The sequence below is a fragment of the Rutilus rutilus genome (genome assembly GCF_951802725.1).
Source record: "Rutilus rutilus genome assembly, chromosome: 6".
Classification (NCBI taxonomy): Eukaryota; Metazoa; Chordata; class Actinopteri; order Cypriniformes; family Leuciscidae; genus Rutilus; species Rutilus rutilus.
In genome coordinates this window covers 18,551,153-18,572,649 of record NC_140214.1, presented here as the reverse complement: position 1 = coordinate 18,572,649, position 21,497 = coordinate 18,551,153, and the positions used below count along the sequence as shown (strand labels likewise).

At 36.8% G+C, this 21,497-nt stretch overlaps 3 protein-coding genes across 3 annotated transcripts in view; all 3 read left to right on the top strand.

Annotated features, from left to right (window-relative positions):
• colec12 (collectin sub-family member 12) overlaps positions 1-1,220 on the top strand; it is a 32,040-nt gene extending 30,820 nt beyond the window's left edge. Inside the window, exons 8-10 of the mRNA XM_084410407.1 lie at positions 43-152; positions 333-475; positions 581-1,220. Coding sequence (XP_084266533.1) covers positions 43-152; positions 333-475; positions 581-600 — 273 coding nt within the window. The 3' untranslated portion in view covers positions 601-1,220. The remainder of the gene's footprint in view (positions 1-42; positions 153-332; positions 476-580) is intronic.
• Positions 1,221-2,706: 1,486 nt separating this feature from the next.
• stam (signal transducing adaptor molecule (SH3 domain and ITAM motif) 1) lies at positions 2,707-16,011 on the top strand. Its single transcript, XM_084411677.1, has 14 exons — positions 2,707-3,041; positions 5,512-5,596; positions 5,688-5,763; positions 6,745-6,840; positions 6,925-7,071; positions 7,963-8,053; positions 8,142-8,337; positions 8,762-8,856; positions 11,183-11,271; positions 11,468-11,555; positions 11,652-11,706; positions 11,876-12,029; positions 12,175-12,305; positions 14,401-16,011. The coding sequence occupies exons 1-14, from the start codon at positions 3,002-3,004 to the stop codon at positions 14,606-14,608; spliced, it is 1,551 nt and encodes a 516-aa protein (XP_084267803.1). The 5' UTR covers positions 2,707-3,001; the 3' UTR covers positions 14,609-16,011.
• Positions 16,012-17,256: 1,245 nt separating this feature from the next.
• On the top strand, positions 17,257-20,016 carry tmem236 (transmembrane protein 236; the record flags this gene model as incomplete). Its single annotated transcript, XM_084410161.1, has 4 exons — positions 17,257-17,504; positions 17,978-18,050; positions 18,986-19,109; positions 19,192-20,016. The coding sequence occupies 4 exons, from the start codon at positions 17,257-17,259 to the stop codon at positions 19,800-19,802; spliced, it is 1,056 nt and encodes a 351-aa protein (XP_084266287.1). The 3' UTR covers positions 19,803-20,016.
• Between the last annotated feature and the right edge of the window lie 1,481 nt (positions 20,017-21,497).

Genomic DNA, 21,497 nt, shown 5'->3' with positions numbered 1-21,497 from the left:
TAAATGTCTGTTACACAATGCACTCTTTATTATCTATCACAGCTATGGATAAAGAGGCAGATTTCTGGAAAGGGCTACTTTTGGCTGGGCCTCACAGACAGTGCAGAGGAAAAAATCTGGAGATGGGTGGATGGGAGCCTGCCCAACTATACGTGAGTAGATAACAATGCATGTAATAAAATACCCATGAACTATTATTATTACTCCAGTGTATATAAGTGTACATAATACATAATGTAATGTGTATCCAGTGAGGATTCACAGTAATATAGAGGGGAGATTACAGTGTTAGGAGACATTCCCCATTAGTCACGTCTGATTTTAATTGAAAGGAAATGGAAACCTGGGCAGCCTGATAACTGGAGCCATGGTCATGAAGCGGGGGAAGACTGTGCAGGTTTAATACACGAGGGCAGTTGGAACGACTTTTTCTGCACAGAACGCATTGGTTTCATTTGTGAACGAACTAATGAATGTAAGTTCTGCATATATTTCTCGCTTCTTTTTGTTGAAATGTGTTATCTGCATGGTGTGCTTGACTTCATATAATTCATTGAGGTGTTTTCTCCATTATTCACAGCCAAAGTTCCAGTTTTATAGCATGAGTGTTATGAATGAACAGAGTATTGGATATAACAATCACAGAGACAGTTCAGAAGACTTCTGTGACAGTATCCTCTCACAAAGCACGAACGTTCGCTTTGCCCAGTGAGCAGCATACAGGATGGACACAAAAGTAAATGTCATTGACAATCACGAGCAAGTCAAGACTGCAAACTATTTTAAATACACTGACCACCAGTTATGTTAATGTTTAGATAAGTGAAAAAGCTGTAATGTATTGTAATCACATGATTGTAAATACCTGTTTTACCTGTGTCATTAACAAAGCTGATGCCACATTACTCCAGTGCAATACAATGAAGCTTTGTAGCTGCTTTAATTAAAATAAAGCTTTGAACAGCCAACCATAAAGCTACAAATTAATATGTTGATATGTTGTAATGACTATAATCCAACATTTGTTCACACCAGAGTTTTACTTCTTAAGTCTTGGACATTATTGATGTGATTTTGTGAATAAATCTTTAACGCTTCAAATATTTGATTATGCAGTAGCTATGTATAAAATAGTTGTGTATTTGAATACATGTACATGTATGTAATCATCATGAAAGACCATGTTTTTATCTGAAATAAAATATAGTTGGTATTTTTCAAAATGCTCTGTTGACATTTTTATTATCCTTATTATTTATGTCTGAATGTGGAATGTATTCATTTCCTGTATTGCCTTGTCTGCCAGTGTTTGTGTGTGTGTCTGTGTCTGTGTGTGTGTATAGTTTTTATTGTGTGGCCAATCTTCACTGATTTTACATTCCATCAGTAGAGCAGGACAAATAAGAGGACAGAATTTGGTGTGGTCATCTCACTGGCTCATCTGTGATCAGGACAGCAAGTATTTGTGGTGTATTTATAGCTATGTTATCCAGGGTAAGGTCGGCATACCACCATGTAGGCCAAACCACATCCAACAGGAGTAACTGTCGACGCAAGAGGAAGCTGTCTGAAAGGGATGTCCAGCTACTAACCCAGATTGTTTCCAAAAAAAACATAAAACCACAGCTGCCCAACTCACTGCAGAATTAAATGCACACCTCGTGCCATGTATCAGCATGATACACACAGCAAGACTTGCGACAGAATGGTTTAATGAACATAAAAGTGAAGTTGAACATCTCCCATGGCCTGCACAGTCACCAGATCTAAATATTTAGAGCCACTTTGGAGTATTTTGGAGGAGCAAGTCAGAAAACGTTTTCCTCCACCACCAGCATCGCATAGTGACCTGGACACTGTTCTGGAAGAGGAATGGCTCAAAATCCCTCTGGTCACTGTGCAGGACTTGTATCTGTCATTCCCAAGATGAACTGATTATGTATTGGCCGCAAAAGGAGGCCCTACACCATATTAATAACTTGTGGTCTAAAACTTGGTGTTTCAGTTTCATTGCATCCCCTGTATATATAAATGCAGAAAGCTTTATGTGAGAGTTTTCTGTGAGGGTTGTGTTTAGGGTTAGGGGATATACAGTTTGTACAGTATGAAAATTATTAAGTCCATGGTAACGGAAAATCCATAAGGCATAACGTGTGTGTGTAAAATTCAGCCTTTTTAAAATATATTAAAATAGAAAACAATATTTTAAATTGAAATATTTCACAATATTACTGTTTTAATCGAAAAAATGCAGCCTTGGTGAGCATAAATGTATTTAAATGTTACATTTTTTGATAAAACATATTTATGGAAAATCCCGTTGTCTAATGTATGTGTTTACTTCTTTACCTAAAAGTCATATACAAATATGATGATATTGTAACGTATGAATTATCCTCTTTGAAACCAACATATAAAGTCACTGTTGTTAGAGAAAACACATCTCCTCGAAACCTCACTCCTTTTATAGTTACTGAGATAAAGCACTTGTTGTGACCACTTCCACGGTCTCCCCAATCACAAATGTCACAAATGATGTTCAAGTGTCTAATAAGACAAAAAAAAAAAAAGTGTTTATATTATCTCGTGACTGCTGCTGAGTCAGACAGTCTACCATGTGATTAAGTCATATGATTTATCAGCTGTATTTTCCATAACCTTCACTAATTCATCATTTACACGATCCGATTAACAACTTCCAGTGTCGAATAACATACATGTCGTACAGTAAAGTCACATCTAATCCCGCTCATATTTATGTGGATATGCCAAACTGTTTTTCTATGTAGTAGGCTATGTGCAGTGCACTCCAGCGACACCTCTATTACCCAGAATGCACTGCTGCGAGACTGAGTAAGAGACTGAGGAGGGGATCCCATCAGCAACACTGACTGTAGTTTCTATTTGATTATGTTTATTAATTCACGTTTAACCAAGTGCTGACAGGGAGACGAACAAGAAGAGGATCGAGCTTAGATTTCGTTGTGTGTATATCTCGGCCATGCCTCTCTTCACGTCAAATCCCTTTGATCAAGATGTTGGTAAGTTTGTCATGCAGTTAGCAGGCGAGCTAACGGGACCTCATCTCTGTCTTTTGTTGTTCATGGCAACCCACCGGCTTTCTGTTTCCTTTCGAGTTCACTTTAAATAGGTGTTTTTTTCGCAATGGCATTCCGGTGATTAAATACTTCCCACCAGCGGTTTTACCTTGACACTGTTAACCTGGGCATTAATGACAACAGTCTCACAGCTAGACATGTTATTAGCCTGATGGCTAGTCAAGTTTGTAGCTGAAGAAGCTATATGATTGTTAGCGAGCAGAGCTAATTTTCTCTGTTTGTATGGCACTGACAGTGCACAATTGAGTAAAAACAGGCGCTTTGCAGTTTACTCCAGATGATTTGAGCCATCTTAATGGTTGAATTCATCACCGACTGACTCGAGCTAACGGTTCATACGGTGACGCTGCAAATGCCCCCTTCTGCACCTCTTATATGTTATTATCCGTGTTTGTTTTGCTAAATGATGCTGTTCCTACTGCATGACTGTATCCTTTATAATAGGCTTTTAATAAGATTTCAGTGTTGTATTGTGTATATTATCACTGTATTATGAGCCGGTTGATGATTGGAGCACCGTTAAAGCCAGAATGCGTTGATGTAATATAAACGCGTTTATATTTAGTATTTAGTTCATGCACTTGTAGGTTAGTTAATACAATCACATATGAGTTGATCAAACATTGCAGATAAAATCATGGTGATGTGGGAAACGTCATATTTTGGCAGTGACTGGTGTTCTGGGGCTGCAGATGTCATTGGCTGTTTGATGGTATAAGACTGTATTATATAGAATTAATATCCTGGTCGGTTTTGTTTATTGTGAGTGTTTTGTAATGGTAAGTTATCTCTGTACCAAATCGCAGATACTGACCACGGCAGGTGTGTTTTTGTGTAAGTTAACCTTTGTCCTCTATTTGACACTTTGCTAGATTGATCAACAGAATCTCACAACAAATGTAGGTCACTGTAGTTAACCTTCTGCTTTCTGTAAGTGTCATACATTAACCTTTTTTTGATTTACAATGGAAATTATGGCTGTTAATTATAAAATCAAATCCACATCAAATACAAAAGTTGCTGTAAATAATTACTTGTAACATATCATAACAATTAACATGGAGATTTTTGAAAGCCGCATTCTTAAATGTCATGTAAATATAAACAGATATCTGACATATAAACTACCATTCAAAAGTTCAGTCAGTAAGATTTTTTTTTTTTTTTAAGGAAATTAATACTTTTATTCATCAAGGATGTATTAAATTGAAATTGTAATAGGCCTAAATCATTTCAAGAATGTTAAAAAGATTTGTTTTTAATAAATGCTGTTCTATTGAATTGTTATTCAAAGAATCCTGCAAAAAAATAAATATATTTTTACAAAAATAAGCAATTTTCAACATTGATAATACTAAGAAATGTTTCTTGAGCACCAGAAAAGCATATTAAAATGATTTCTGAAGGATCATGTGACACTGAAGCCTGGAGTAATGATGCTGAAAATTCAGCTTTGCTGTCACTGGAATAAACAGATATTTGAGATATCATAAGAGACTTTCAACAACATAAAAAAAAAAATAATCTTACACCCCAAATTTGTCAAAGGTAGTGTATAGTTACAGATATAATAATAGAACTTATAACATAATAAGGGTGATTTTTCCCTTTCGGTTGCATTTTTGTCTCAAAAACTGGTTAATTTCTGACTCTGGTTTCTTTAATGAGGTGTAAAAGCCCCGATAAACTCACGCAAAGTTCTTTTTCGTTCTTCGCTTAGGAGTAAAAAGAAGTTCGAAATACTCGACCAGCGAACATCCCGACGCCACCCACACTGCTGAGAGCGGCCTTTAATTAATATGTAAATATGTGCTGCGCGCTTTCCTCTCAATAACAGAATAAACCGAAAACTAATATGACAGCGGTGATAAAACAGCAGTAAGCACCATCTGATCATAGCAATGTGATGTAAACTGCTTGCATTTAAACAGTATCAAAGATGAAGAACAGTGTCAGTGTCGCTTTCAATTAGAAAGAGTGTTCATGTTGTTACTCGTGGAAGTCTGACATCGACGGATTGAACTGGAGAATATTTCCATGTCAAAGAAGGCGGATCCTCCTCGCACACCTTATATCATTACGTAATCGCCACGGACCAATGATAGTTCTACGGTGTTTACTTTTCCGGGAAAGTTCACTTTGGCTAGCTGTTTCGAATTCCCGAAACAAACACAAAACAAACTTCGTCTTGGCCTGATTTCGTTCGAAAGGACGTCATCAGTTCTTCGATTTTGCTTGAACAACCTGGGGCCTTTTACAGATAGATACACTTTTATTCAGTATGAATATATATATATATATATATATATGTTATGCTGTTTAATTAATCTGTGGAATCACAGGGAACCTTTGTCAATATGAGGGATAAATATTTGAGTAACTTGTTTTGCAGAGAAAGCAACATGTGAGATGAACACAGCTGAGGACTGGGGCCTCATTCTGGACATTTGTGACAAGATCGGACAGTCTCGCACTGGGTTAGTGAACAAGCGTTCAGAATGATTTTGAGAGTGTCTTTTAGATGAATGGGTGTTTAACAGGTTTAATGTTATTGCTCTACTTCTGAAGGCCTAAAGAATGCCTGCGATCTATAATGAGGAGAGTGAATCACAAGGATCCCCATGTTGCCATGCAAGCGTTGACGGTAAGGCAAACAATTCTTAATGCTTTCTAGTAGGGCTGAACGATATATCGTTATCGTATCTATATCGAGATATGAACTTTCAAGATATTACTATCGAAAAAAGCAACGATATAGACGATATAGATTTCCCCTCTCCGCGCTCGCCCTGCATACAACTCTGGCAGTCACAACAAACATCAGTTTTACGAGTGCCCTTGAATGCACCGCTAAAGCCAGCGCGCGCACACTACCAGGGACGTGGGAACTATATTGTGAGAGGGGGGGCGGCGTTTCCATGGTGACGCGTCATTGCTTGTCACGTGACACACCGCAGCAGCAACAGCGCTGAATGAATGATGATCTGCTTTTATGTCATTTTTCCTTTTTTATTCAGAATATTCACAAATGTGTTAGCTATGGCATGAAATATCTGATATTCCGATTGTCAAATACATGCAAGTGGAAGTATATTGTTGTTTAAACACCTTTATAACGATCGCGTTAGTTGAGCTGTATGCGCGATGGGCGCCGCCGTGTTAGTTTGTGCCGCAGACGCAGTTCAGAGAATCGGATCTGTTGGATTTACAACCTCTATGTTTACAACACGTGAATTCATCCACTTTTCCCGAAATACTTAAAAGTAAGTGGCTGGTGAACTGGGAATAGAATAGAGTAAACATTAAAGTTACTTACACAATGTGTATCTTATATGAATAAAACGTGTCGAATTATAATGGAAAGGATTATTATTACCTCTTCCATAGACATCAGTGTGTATTTTACAAACTCTAAATGTATTGTTTTTTTAGTACTTACGTAGTCATATCGTATTGGATCGATATCGAGATATCTGGCATGAAAATCGAGATATGAAATTTTGTCCATATCGTTCAGCCCTACTTTCTAGTGGATGCGCAGGAAGCACGGTTCCATCTCAAGTATGCAGACGTCAGAGGCCATTAATGAACTGTTGAAATGAAATAAGTGTTTTCTCTTCCATAGCTACTTGGTGCATGTGTGTCAAACTGTGGAAAAATATTCCATTTAGAGGTCTGCTCCAGGGAATTTGCTAGTGAAGTTAGCAACGTGCTAAATAAGGTACGTGCTTTTGTTTGTAGAACTACTATGCTTCGTTGTTTTGTCCAGGAGCATAAGGCTGATGCTTTGGCCTTTCTTTTCAAGGGCCACCCAAAAGTGTGTGAGAAGCTGAAGGCTCTCATGGTGGAATGGGCTGAGGATTTCCGTAATGACCCCCAGCTCAGCCTCATATCGGCCATGATCAAGAACCTCAGAGAACAGGGCGTCATCTTCCCTGCGGTGGGCTCTCAGGTGAGCAGTTCTACCAGGATCTGCCAGTTCACTGGATTCTGTGAAATGCTGTAGTTACTTGTTACACAAGCATGTAGGGAATTGAATGTGTGTCAGGACAGGAGGGCAGTTTCAGTTTAAAGGGAAAATCTGAATCTTCAGCACAAAAAAAAGCATGCTTAACCTGATATTACAGGAAATACCGTTCAAAGGTTTGGGGTCAGTAAGATGATTATTATTATTTTAAAAAAAAGAAAATAATACCTTTATTCAGCAAAGATGCATTAAATGATCGAAAGTGACAGAAAAGGCATTAATAATGTTACAAAAGATTTCTATCTCAAATAAATGCTGTTCTTTTATGGTATGCTGGGTTTTTTTTTACTTTTTTTTACAAAAATATTAATCAGAACAACTGTTTTCAACATTGACTATATATAATGAGAAGTTTCTTGAGCAGCAAATCAGCATATTAGAATGATTTCATCCTGCTGAAAAAAAAAGTCAGTGCTTTCACTATTTCTTAATCCGTCCTTGTAGCTTTTACTATTCTGAATCTGGATCATGTGACACTCTGAAGACTGGAGTGCTGGCTGCTAAAATAAATCTGCTTTATCATAAAAGGAATAAATAAGACTAAAATATAATCAAATAGAAAATAATTTTAATTTGCAATATTATTTCATGCAATATTATTGTTTTTTCTTCTTCTTTTTTTTTCTGCACAACCCCAAACTTTTGATCGGTGTGTGTGTGCGCGCATATATATATATATATATATATATATATATATATATATATATATATATATATATATATATATATTTATTTATTTATTTATTTTTATTTATTTTTTTTCGTCAATGGCAGAGAGAGTGTTTAGTAATGAGATGTTTAACTTTATTTGTTCAGGCAGCAGAACAAGCTAAAGCCAGTCCTGCATTGGTAGCTAAAGACCCTGCAACATCAACAAACAAGAAGGAAGAAGAAGACCTTGCTAAAGGTGGGCACAAATCTGTAATGCTGAAGTCAGCAATGAATTTCCTTGAAGAAAGAGAGGTAATCTCTCTGTCTGTGTCTCTCTTTCTCAGCGATCGAACTGTCTCTGAAGGACCAGCGGCAGCAGCCTCAGGTCTCTCTGTCTGGCCTCTACCCGAGCACCAGCAGCCTCCTCACCTCTCACAAGACTGAGGGCAGAAAGGTCAGGGCCATCTATGACTTTGAGGCAGCCGAGGACAATGAGCTCACCTTTAAATCAGGCGAGATCATCACCATCATGGATGACAGGTGTTCATTGATGGTCACAATGGATGGTTCAGGCTGTGTTTGAAATCATTCCCTTTAGCCCTATTTGGATGGGACTAGTTTTTTTTTTTTTATATGGGGAAAATTCACATTTCACAGACATAATTTTATGGATTTTAATCCTGTCCAAATCTGCCATTTCTGTGTGTTTTTTTCACACAACATCAGTAAAATTCCAAGGGCTAACAGTGATGTTAGTCCCGTCCAAATCTAGGCATCAAATCACAGATGTTGGGTGATTAGAAAACTAGTCCCGTCTGAATAGGGCTTTTGTATTATTCACTGGTAATTTGTTCATTCAGCGCTATGTAGAGATGGAGTGAATGATTCTAAACACAGCCAATGAGTTGTTGTTTTTAAATTAAACTTGGTGGGAGGGGGCTTAAGCATCTCTTCTCTATCACAGTGACCCTAACTGGTGGAAGGGCGAGACATACCAGGGTGTTGGGCTTTTTCCATCAAACTTCGTGACAGCAGACCTGACAGCAGAGCCTGAGATGAGTGAGTAAAGCTGTCACATCTACTCTTTTGCAGCTCTTCAATTGTGAACACAATATTTCAGTATTTCCTTTTCAGCAAGGATGCATTACATTGATCAAAAGACATTGATAATGTAACAGAAGATTTCTATTTCAAATAAATGCTGTTCTTTTGAACGTTCTATTCACCAAAGAATCCCGACAAACAAAAAAGGGATCAAGGTTTCCACATAAATATTAAGCTGCAAAACTGTTTTAAGTATAGATAAAAGTAAAAAAAATGTTTATTGGTGTTTCTTCAAATAAATGCAGCCTCTGTGAGCATAAGAGTCTTTAAAAGTTTTTAAGTATTTTTTTTTTCTCTTTCTTTTCTCATAATTATAAATTTTCTCATAATTGCCATTACTTTGTATATGGCTCTTGCTTTATTGACAGCAGCATTCGAGCTTCATGAAATCTGATGATCATGTTCTCCCGCATGATTTGAGAATGATCAAAAGAGCATCTTGAGCTCCACTGAAAGAACATTTGACTGTCTGTACAATGGAGTTCACATGATCAATGTCACAAAATGCTTGTTTTGAGGAACTAGAAATAGTGCAGAATCGTTTTTTTTTTTTTTTTTTTTTCAGATTTAAATTAGTTTTTTAATTGAAATTGCGAATTTAAAATATGCCCAATGGAAACGTCAATAACGAAAACTCCAATATATTGAAAAAACGTTTTTTTGGTGGTGGTTTCAGACACATGAGGTGGTTTCAGGCAATTCAAAAAAGGAATTTTGCACAAAACAGCAATGGTGACATTTTTTTATTTTTTTATTTACATGTCACCTGGCGTACGTAAAAGTCGATCATTCTTGAAAGATGGCGCGGTATGTTGGACAGAAGATGAGACAGAGTTCTTTATTAAACTCATAAAAGACAAAAGAATTACTGGAATACTGGATTCTAAACAACAAAGAAATGCCACAATTTATCAAGACCTTGAAGCAGATAGGAGGGAGAAACACCCAGAAACACCTCATTGGTGGCTTGTCCTTGCCATTAATGTTTGGATAACACGCTTCCGTCTCCTTCGATTAAAAATAATTGCTAGTGCGGTGGCTGCGATATATACGTAAACTAGGGCTGGGAATCGCAGGGTACCTCACGATACGATACACGATACATGGCTCACGATACCGATAATACCACGATACAGCAATTCTGCGATAATCAATAGACTATCCTATAATGATACATCACGATATCTGTCTATCTACAGTATGTAAGCAAAATGCCCGTGAAAAGGTTAAGTGCAGGTTTTCTCTCTTTTATTAAAGTCTAAACAACACAAAAAGTTTTTCAGTCTGTCTATAAAATAAAATTTAGCATTTTAAGTAAATTAAATGGACGAATCCACTGATTGACGCATGCTTTCAAACGCTCCTGTGTGTATCTGTGTAAGCGCTCGGTGAAGAGAGTCAAAGATGTCTATTTACAACGTGTTTGTCCCATCAATGGTATAAAAGCTAAAGTGTGTCCAGACATTGAACTTAAACATGGCTGGGGCATCTATTATTTTACTCACTGCTGTCCACCATCCCATTAAAAACTAGTGATGTGCGCATTGACTAATTTGACAGTCATTTAAACTGAAGTTTTGTAACCAACTAGACTAAAAGTAAAAAAAACCTCTAAAGACTTGTGCATATATGATCCATTTGAGCACTTAATCTATTAATCAAACAGTCAAATCCCATAATAAATGCCGCTAAACGCCGCACATTTGGTGAATAAAGCTTATTCTGATTCTGAAGCGCAGTTATGTTTTCCGGAGTTGAAGTGAGTATGCGATGGGCATTTGCTTGCTTCGGCTATCACAGCTAAGTACATGTACTGAATATGGTTATGCATGGCTCTAGTGGAATTATCCCACTTTGAAATGGCACAGCTTACAAAAAACGTTTCCGTTTTAAATCAAATTCAAAATACTCCCGCACCTGTCCTCGTTTGTCTTTTGATCGGTAATTTTTTGTGCTCTCCGTGACTGACACAAAGAAAACGCATCTGAGGTTAAATAAAAAGATTAGGCCCTTCCTCTTTAGGTATTATTATTGTTAAGTGTTTTATTTGAATGTGCTATTTAAAATGCTTTTTAATATAAATGTGACAAAGTTCTTGGCGCAGGGAAGAAGGGGGAACCGGTGAACGGGAAACGGAAGTTTTAAAATAAATAAAACGAAAGTAAACGGCAGGTGCTTCATAGCCGACTGACGTTCATTAACACAAGCTAATATCCTCTTGGGTTTTGGTTTTCTGCTTATTACATTACATTATTTCATCTTTAATATTTTCTGTCCTTAGTGAAAACAGAGAAGAAGACTGTGCAGTTCAGTGAAGACGTCCAGGTAGAGACGATTGAACCGGAGCCAGAGCCTGTCTACATTGATGAGGTGAGGCTGCATATATCTCGCAGCATTTGGCTTCATACACACCCCTCACAACCATAGACACACATGTAATTGGACAGTGAAATTAATGATCTACTATTCACTATTTCCTTTCAAAGATGTCAGATACTCTCGTTGGAGAACTGTGTTCAGCTCTCATAGAAGTGTCATGGTTTGAATGTCTTTGAATGTTCTGCAGGAGAAAATGGACCAGCTGCTTCAGATGATCCAGAGCGCAGACCCAACAGACGACCAGTCGGACTCCTGTGAACTCCTGCAGTTGGAGGGTGAGTCTAAAACCATATCCGTATGCTCTGACAGAGTACGTTGGATCTGTGTTGTAGAGCACATTGATTCAAATTTGTTCCCCCTCCCACAATCAGCTGCTTGCAACCAGATGGGTCCTCTCATTGATCAGAAGTTGGAGGACATTGACAGGTATTCCCATCTAAAAACTAATTTAAATAAAAAAGCATCCATCCTTCCATATATGTAGCAAAGCGTATAAACAAACCTCCAATTATTTGTAGCAAATGAAATCCATTGAAACCAATGTGCACGTCATTCCCCATAGATCTCACATGTAGGAAATGTGTCATGCTTTCAGAAAACACTCAGAGCTGTCCGACCTGAACGTGAAGGTCATGGAAGCACTGTCTCTCTATGCTAAGCTAATGAATGAAGACCCAGTATACACTATGTATGCTAAACTACAGAGCCAGCAGTACTACATGCAGCAGACCCCAAACGGTTCCCAGCAGGTGAGAATCTGTCAAATGATTAAAGTGTGTATATTGTATAAGTTTGATATGGTTTAATGCTAAATATAATTTGTTATGATGGCTGTTTGTTGTTGATTGTTTTGGCCATGGTATATTAGAGAAAGTCTCTGTGTTTTGTTTTCAGGTGTACTCTGGCCAGTCCACTGGAGGGCAGTATGCAATGGGCAGCACATCAGTACCGGGATACAATGTTCCAATGGAGCAGCTCCCTGCAATGAACCAAACCGGAACACCAATGGCTGGGCAGCCTCCCAGGTAATCACAATTTATTATATTTCACAAATATAAGAATTTTTCTATATTTTGAAGTTATTAGTATTTAAAGAAATAAAAACATAAAAGGCTTTATCAATGCATTTATGATGAGGATGTAACTATAATTTTTATTTTGTTGCTGTTATTACATTTACAATAATACAAAAAAAAATCTGTATCAATGCATTTATAAAATTATTATTATTTTAGTTTTTTATTTATTAGGGGCCAAGCACTGAAGGTGGGTAGGCACCTATTGTAGTCGTTAGTGTTCTTCTTCTTCCACTATTGAGTCTATGGCAGCTTATAGAACTGCGCGCGGTAAAGTTATGAAATTTGGACAGTCTGAACTGTTACCATAGCAGATGTGGAGTCTCTAACTCAATCCCTCTAGCGCCACCAGCTGTCCAAATTTTCACTCACGTTTATTCTAATAACTTTTGAACAGTAAGGGCTAGAAACAAACAAAAAAATCCCTATGATTCCTTGGTTTTTGATTTGATTGCACCCTATAACATAATTTTCCTTCATTTTTTTTCATGCCGTGCTGGCATGACTTGCACGCCTTTGTTCTTGGCTTGTCAAAACGACGTTGTTGTGTAAATGAACTGCGAGAACGCATTGAGCTGTCGAAAACGGTGTAGTGTAAGCTGTTACTAACTAATGATTTTTACATCAGAAATGCTTCATTTAAAAACTTAATTAAAAAAGCTAAACAATGACTTTCTTCTAGAGCTGCTGTACAGCCAAAACTATTTTTGTTGGATTAATTTCCTATTATCACTGTAAAGCTGCTTTGAAACAATCTGTATTGTAAAAAGCGCTATATAAATGAAGGTGACTTGACTTGGCCCCTTAATGGCTGCTTGCAGCTATATTTAGGGGCCAAGGGCAGAAGGTGCGTAAGCACCTATTGTATCTGTTTGGCCTTTATTATTATTATTATTATTATTATTATTATTATGCCGCTGCTGCTTCCACTCTGGAAGTCTATGGCAGCCCTTAGAACCGCTTGCAGGAAAGTTATGAAATTAGGCACACAGATAGAGGACAGCCTGATCTGTCACCATAGCAATTTTGGAGTATCTAACTCAACCTCTCTAATGCCACCAACTGTAAAAAGTTTCACTTACATTTTTGCTAATAACTTTTGAAAACGATTTTTTTTTTTTATTCCTCTGATTCCTTGGCAAGGACGATTTGATTGCACCATATGACATCATTTTCCATCATGAAAAGTTTTCTGTCATTTACAGTTTTCAGAAAAAACTTTTTCAATCTCCAATTTTCACGAAAGTTTAACCAGATCATCTTCAGACCAAATGAATTCCGACAAAACGTTATGGAATTCAAGTTGATTCGTCAAACCATTTTTGAAAAACGTTTGAACGAATTTGACAAATACTATGCCAATATGAACATGAGGCTATATCTCAGTAACGATTTAGCGTATTCTGACCAAACGTGGTTTCTGTTACGACAACCATGATCTGAGATATGAAAAATTGTTATTTTTGCTTATAACTTCTGAACAGTTTGGCAAAAAAAAACTGGTCTCTTTAGATTCCGTGCAGCATGCCGATATATTTTACTAACGCATTGGGGTATCGTTACGGAACTCGGTATGTGTCTTCGGCACCATGCCCTGGCGGTACTCAAAACGTTTTGGGGCAGCACCACCTTGTGGTCAAAAATTATAAAGAAATTTCCAATAATGCTAATAACTTTTGATTAAATCAGCTTATTCTATAAAATGTTATATTCATAACTTTTAAAAGTTAGTTACATAAAAACGTACATTGTTCAAATTTAATACCAAACAGTAAGACTGATTACCCCAACTAACTGCTAGTTGGTCATACTAGTTCTTAAGACACTGTCTTAACATAATGGCTGTGTTTATGCAACCGGCCCCTGGTCTTAATAGATTCCTTGGGTCATGCCAAGAACATAGAACCAATTTTGCCATAGTCGACTGAACTTCCTGTCCGTTTAAAAAATCTGTAGCAATACATTGATGAAATTATTATTAATATTATTATATTTGTATAATTCAATAAAAGTCTGATTTGTTTTTGTCACATGTGTTTATCAGTGATGCCCATATGTACATGAGCCAGCCTCCAGTCTACAGCCCTTCTCCTGGCAGCCTGGCCCCAGCTGATGTTCAGTACTACCAGACCCAACCCGGCGCTCCAGCGACCATGACCCAGACCCATGGCTACAACGTGCCCTCCTCCCAAAGCCACCCTGCTACTGCAGACAACCTACAGACCCCTTACCCTGAGAAAGCCCTCTTATAGGACCCCTAGAGACTCAACCTCTGTGGTTTCATACAGACACACACACTTACAGTCATAAACAAAGAACATTCAGCTCACACACAGATATCTCTTAGATTTTCTTCTCCTCCTTTTCTTTAAGACACACTACATAAAAAAACTGATTCTGATCATGACAGGATGTGCCGATTGTTGTCTACTAACAGGTGGTGTTCTCACAGAGCGGTTCTGATTGATACTTTTTTTGGTCTCTTCTCTTTTATAAGAACATTTTGCTGAAGGTAATGAGAAACACTAAGTTATACCATTTATTTGGCATTTTCATTATAGTAATAATTAACTGGACGTTTCTCACAGGAAAACACACAAAGAGAGCATGCTTGTGTTGTACGGTCCCCGATAGTCCAGCGTTTGTCACAACAGGTCCTAAAGGGGAGGTTACATCATCATTTAAACTTGTCATCACTATGTGTCTGTGTGTGTATGCGAGAGAGTGTTCAGGCCCACAGAAGTCATCTCGCATCTCTCCTTCAGAACCATATAGCGAAACACTGCCATTGTCTTGGCAGTGGCCCATCACCCCAATGTCTTTAAGCTCACTTCTCAGTGTTAAAAAAGATCAAATGTTTTTTAGTGTATTTTATTTATATTTTGATTGTCGTTTTGCTGTTTTAATTGACAGTACATTAATAGAAGGATGTAATTTTCTGCCTGTGTGCAGATGTGTATATACAAGAGCTCACCTCTGTCTTTAGAGCGTAACGTTCAAAGCAGCTGCTGCTTCTGTAGAAAGGGCACATGGGAAGTTGAGGAGTAATGTTACTCCACATCATGCACTTTTAATTTACCTTTTTCATTACCCTCATTTCAGATGTGTCCATTTAAAACATACATTTCCTAAGCTCTCGAAGAACCCGAATGGCATTAACCCTGCACTCTAACCCTCCCCTTTTTTCCATAACCGGTTCAAAACAGATGATAGAAATACTCATGCAACTTGTCTTGGATTTTGGAAACTTATCCCCTGGGAATGAATGATCATGTTGTAAATGCACTGTAGCGCGTTGAATGCTTGATCTAACTTCATAAGTCCTGGCAAGGGATGAGACTGACACTAAAGCGAACAGACTCGGTTCATTGGAATATCCTACTCTAAACTAAGGCAGTACCCCACATCTCTGTCTCGATGTAACTACAGTGAGTTACTGATGTTTCATTGAGAACATTCTGGGAAATTGGGACCACGGGCCAGTTCTAATGTAACACCTTAGCATTTGCACACGGAGATGATAATCCTTACGTCAACCTTATCCACAGGGAAAATGACTGTTTTTGGTGTATCAGTTCTATGTACCCAGTTGTTTGTATGTACTATTTTAATCATCTTAATTATTAGTATTCACAATAAAACTAGGCCAAATGTACAGCACATGTTGTGTCTCATGTTTATGCGTCACTAGTGTGTTCTTTGCTCAGGCAGACAGGTGGTTTACTAGTGGCTTATTATTGGTTAAGGAGCTAGTTTACAACAGCAAGACATTCCTTGCAATGAGTGTAGTATAAGTAGTTTCACGTGAAGAATATAATAATTTACATTTGACTCTGTAAGTGTGCTAATTTAACAAGACAAAACAGACTCTGTAACTATGATTCACTGATTCTTCAGATAAGTTACAAAAACATGCTTTAGATGTTAGTTTTCATCGTTCAATAATACATTATTAGAAATGGATATATTTGTAGACAAAGGTCTCAGCTAATGAATAATGTAAGGGAAGAGGTTTTTTAGGAAAAAAAGAATTGTCTCAAGAATCAGTGTATTATTATTAGGTTCAGATTTAAAAAGAAAAAGAAATTAGTACTTTTATGCATTAAATTGATTAAAAATGCTGTTCTTTTGAACTTTCTATCATCAGAGAATGCGCGGAAAAAAAACTATCATGGTTTCCACAAAAATATTAAGCAGCACAACTGTTTTCAGTATTGGTAATAATAAGAAATGTTTCTTGTGCAGCAAATCAGCATATTAGAATGATTTCTGAAGGATCATATGACATGATGAATTGAGTAATGATGCTGAAAATTCAGCTTTGCCATCACAGGAATAAATTACATTTTAAAATGTATTAAAATGGAAAAAAGTTTATTTAAATTGTAATAATATTTCACAATATTACAGTTTTATGTGTTTTTTGGTTAAATGTATTTAGCCTTGGTGAGACTTTCAAAAACATTTAAAAAAAATCATTTTGAGTCTTTCTGACAATTATTGTCAAGTTTTTTAATATATTTATGAAGCATGTATTTTTTTCCATCAACTTAGTAAATTTTGTTTTTAGAGAGTTTAGATATTTTTACTGAAAAAATAAAGATACTGCTAAAAAACCATTAATACATGTTTTTGATGTGGGGACATTGCAGCTTATCATTATAACTGTATCATGTTTCAGTTTGCTACTGGAATGACACATTTTTCTTCCATAACTCCATAAAAAGAGAATGACTGCTTCATTACCGTGCCAATAAAAGAGCACAGGTAAGAATGCAGTGTAAGCAGTGCCAGTGTACAGAGTCCAGCGTGTTCAGTCATTCAGTGTTGTGGGAGATGCACTGGATGCATTCAGTGACGGCTCACTCGTGGGGATTTACTGAAGACTCATACTGTCAAGATGCCCTCATGGAAGACTGTCAAACTCATCCTTTATGAGCTTCTGCAGTTCGCATGTCTCTGTATTCCTGTGTTTGTAGTTATGGAGCGCTTTGCTTCAGTCATTCGACTTGTGAAGTCTAGTAACACTGCCTACTGGCTGGTGGTGGCGGCCTCTGTGGCCTATATGGCGTCTGCAACCCTGTTTGTGTGGGTTCCTTTGAAATACTTCATCCTTAAGACTCGACGGTTCTCAGAAGTGACTAACTTGTGAGTACTAACCGCTGCTTCTCCATTTTTATATGAGGCTAGTTGATCCATGAACACTTTTATTATTCAACAGTAACTTTTTAGTTTGAATTTTCATATAAGTGAAAATGCACACATTATGTCCCCAGACACCGTTTTTGTTTTGTTTTTTGTTTGCCTTCACTGTAAATGGTTCTGCGGTGTAATAACAAATGGTTTTAATATATTCAGTACAGTCATAAAAACTAATGATAGAATTGTGTGGGAAAATACTGAAAACGTTTAGATGAATTATAGCATGTCACACAACATGTCTAAAAATGTCATGTCAACTAACTATAAACCAAGCTGCATTATAAGTAAGGCACATCATGGGACCCCTCCCCCTTCTAATATGAAAAATATGAAATTATGCCCTTAATTTCTAACCTATGTCTCTTGGTTTGTGATGCTAATTGTGTTTAATAATGAAAACGCTCTTATTTCTTCTGCAGGAGACCTGTTACACTTGCGTATGTGATTCTCAGCACTTTACCATGCTTTGCTATCATCATAGCCAACTCAAAGGTAATGCATTATTCAGTCTCATTAAGAAATGACTATATGAATATGCGGCAACACTTTATTTGAATGCATTTCCTGTATTAATAACAGTTAATATGCATAATTACAAGAAACTAACACTAAACACTAAACCTAAAGTAAGTACATGTTGTTAATAACATTGTAACAATGGTATATTAAAATAAAATATTATTAGAATCCATATTATAAATTACAAAAAATAAATAAAGGTTCTTCCCTGGTTCAATGTAGATTGTTTTCGATTTGCCATATGGCTATCTATGTTATGTTATTAGTTCTTAATAACATATTGGTTTCTAGGTTGATTTAAACATGACTACATTTATGGTTTCCTGAGGACTAGAGAATAATTTGGAACTTAAAAAGGTTCTTAATGGAATCAGGCTGTAAAACGTAGAACTTTTATTTTTAAAAAGTCTGTATCCATTTGAACATATACAAACACCATATGCTGTTTCTTTGTTCTGAAAGTACAAAATAAATACTGTGTGTGAGAGACATTATGGCAGTTTCGGTATGTAATAAAAACCGTAGGGCTCATCAACACGAACTTTCATAAACAGATCCTCTCTGAGGTACTCAGTAACTCACTGTCAGATTTGCTATTAACCCAAAGATGGGGTATTATAGACTGTGGAATGTGAATGGAGCTGTATTACAGCCAACTTAAGTCTGGTTAAAATCACGAGGCCCGTAGTCTTCAGATGTGCATTACCTGTCAATGCATTACCAGTTTCTAAAGGGGTTCTCACGGTTTTTGACTGGTTTTTGGTGATACATGTATCTAAAACTGATTTTGATACATCTAAAACTCATTGTCAGTCTTCCATCTCTATTTTCTCTTGGGATGATAAAAGGCTTTTTGCTCCTAGCACTTTATTCTCTCAGCAACCTTCTGGCCTATTATGGTTGTGCAGGTTCAGGTTGACGCTGGCATTAGGTATGACCGCTTCACTGAGCTCCCCGTCTCTCTGGTCTTGTTCTCCCTCATTTGTGTGGACATAGTGGAGAGAATTCGTCCTCTTCGCCTGACAGGACAGGGTAAGACATAATAGGCAATAAATACAGGCCAATTAAATGATCTGTCTAAGTTGTGCTCTACCTTTATGCTCTTTTTAAAAAGCAAGCGGATTAGAGCTGGATTTTGAGATGCCGGCTCCGGTTCTGACTCACTTGGAGCAGGTGACATCAGTGTCCGCACAGCTGCAGGCTAACGGACGGGACGACGACACGTCTCCAAGGTCGGCGGTCAGGAACGGGCCACTCTCAGGCCATTGGGGAGATGCAGATGCGCACGGCCCGTCTCGCACCAGCAGCGCGGCATATCTCTACTCCTCTCATTCTCACTCAGGTCCCTTTCGCTTCGTCTGGATACGAGACCCTCGGCATGACCTCTTTATGGCCACCTTCATGTTCTGGTTTGACACCGTGGAAATGGTGAGGGTGGCCGGGACTGATTCGGTGTATTACTCAGCGTGGGTGTTTCCCATTTACATACTGGCTTATCTGTCCATCCTGCGTGCTGTCATAACTCCAGACAGTCCTCTGCTGGCTTCATCCGGTGTCCTTTCCCAAGATTTGCCCTTTCTGGTGGTACGCATATGTCTGGTGGGGGTCTTCGGTTACGTGACCCCCGTGCTGTACATACTAAAGAACATTCTTGCTGTGGTATCTTTTGTGTACTTTGTCTTTATGACTAAACTAAAGCTGCTGAACAAAAGAAACATGTTCTGAGGACATTGTGGTAAAAATAGCTTAAGAAATCCATACAGATTTACAGCCCATGCATTTTAACTTGTAAATATGTTTCAGTCTCCGAATGAAAGTGTATATTTCATGATTGTTATTTTTTGTTTTACAGATGACCAAAACTAAAGATGAATTTGTCATGTTTAGTCATTCTATTAATATTTATTGAAAAATATATTGGTAAATGCTGTTTTATGTGTTAGCCTAATATTTTGAGTACATTACATGTTTTAAGGCTTTCTGTTTTTTTGGTGTTTTTCTATGCATCACAATCCATGCATTTAAAATAAATAAAAATAATGTACATTTTAATTCACTATGCCAACTGTCATTCAAATTTGTAGAATATAACATTTTATTAAGAACATCTGATATTGCAAACATTTATTGTTGGATTTCATTTCAGCATATGAGTGGAGCTATTCCATTGACTTAAGATAATGCAAGCTCATATTATGCCAGGACATGGTTTGATCATGTAAAAACTGATTGCTTTTCATAAAAAGCCTGAACAGTAATACTTTGATTCTACTCTCATGCATATCATAAGATGCAGAGAAGCTTTTGAATTTCCATGATCAGAAATCCCCTTGCATCTCATAAATGAATCCTCATATTGCTGCAAACCATAATTCCATCCATCATTTCTTTTTAATTTCAAGATAAATGGGCACACTTGATGTTATTGTTGTTGTCAGATACTAAGTAATGCATTTCTAACCTTGAGAGCTAAGACAGTGTGAGAGTACAGTTCTTCATTCTTTTTACTAGATCTTAACTCTTTTACTATTTATTAAATACATTTTAATATATATATATATATAATTTTTTTTAATGAATTTTAATAATAATATGGACGTTAGTCAATTTTACAGGATTTTTAATAAAAAAACAAATATTTCATTATTTTTCCAATCATTTTCAAATGATCAAATTATAATATTATTGATATATTAATTTTATAAATGTATTTTAATTATAAGCTAATTCTAAGGTAATTCTTTTCAAACTTTTTACTTTCAAAAATTTCAACTTCAAAATTTTACTGTAAAGAACATGCATTGTCTTTAGTAGATTTTCACTTAAAATTTTATTAAATTATACTTTTTATTTCTAGAAGTACATGTATCGTCTGTCATAGATTTTCACAGAGAATTATAATTAATACTTTTTACTTCCAAAATCAGTTTTGTCCAGCATTTTGCAATAAAACTACATGAAATGTTCTATATATATATATATAGTCAAATAAATTTTATTAAACATTCAAACATTTTTGAAGTCTATGACCACCAGAATATTGCTTTATGTATCGTAAATATTCCTGAAGAAATCTCTGAATATGATATTCTTCTTTTGTCTGATGCTTATTTCAAGCCTATTTTCTCAGCTTGGCATTATTCCCATCTAACCAATGAGGTGTAATTTATTCGCTCGAAAGGAGATGATAAAAACCCATTTCTGAGTGTGACTGAATTGTTTGCCTCAGTGTGCCTCCCACAGATTTCAGAATAGAGCTTAATTTTAATTCATTCCATTTAAACTTGACAGTCAGCATGTGAACAGATGCTGCAAATGAAATTGCATGAGCTCTCGCTCGCCTCCTCAGCAGGGGACAACAGAGGGAGAGGAGACAGCAAGGACAGACACTCAGATACAGTATAAAGATAAAGAAGAGGA

Bases quoted from the DNA above. Each gene is read 5' to 3' on its own strand.
- stam (XM_084411677.1), top strand. From the start codon at position 3,002: ATGCCTCTCTTCACGTCAAATCCCTTTGATCAAGATGTTG. The intron at 11,707-11,875 runs GTATTCCCATCT...TCATGCTTTCAG, and splicing joins AAGTTGGAGGACATTGACAG to AAAACACTCAGAGCTGTCCG. The intron at 12,306-14,400 runs GTAATCACAATT...TGTGTTTATCAG, and splicing joins ATGGCTGGGCAGCCTCCCAG to TGATGCCCATATGTACATGA.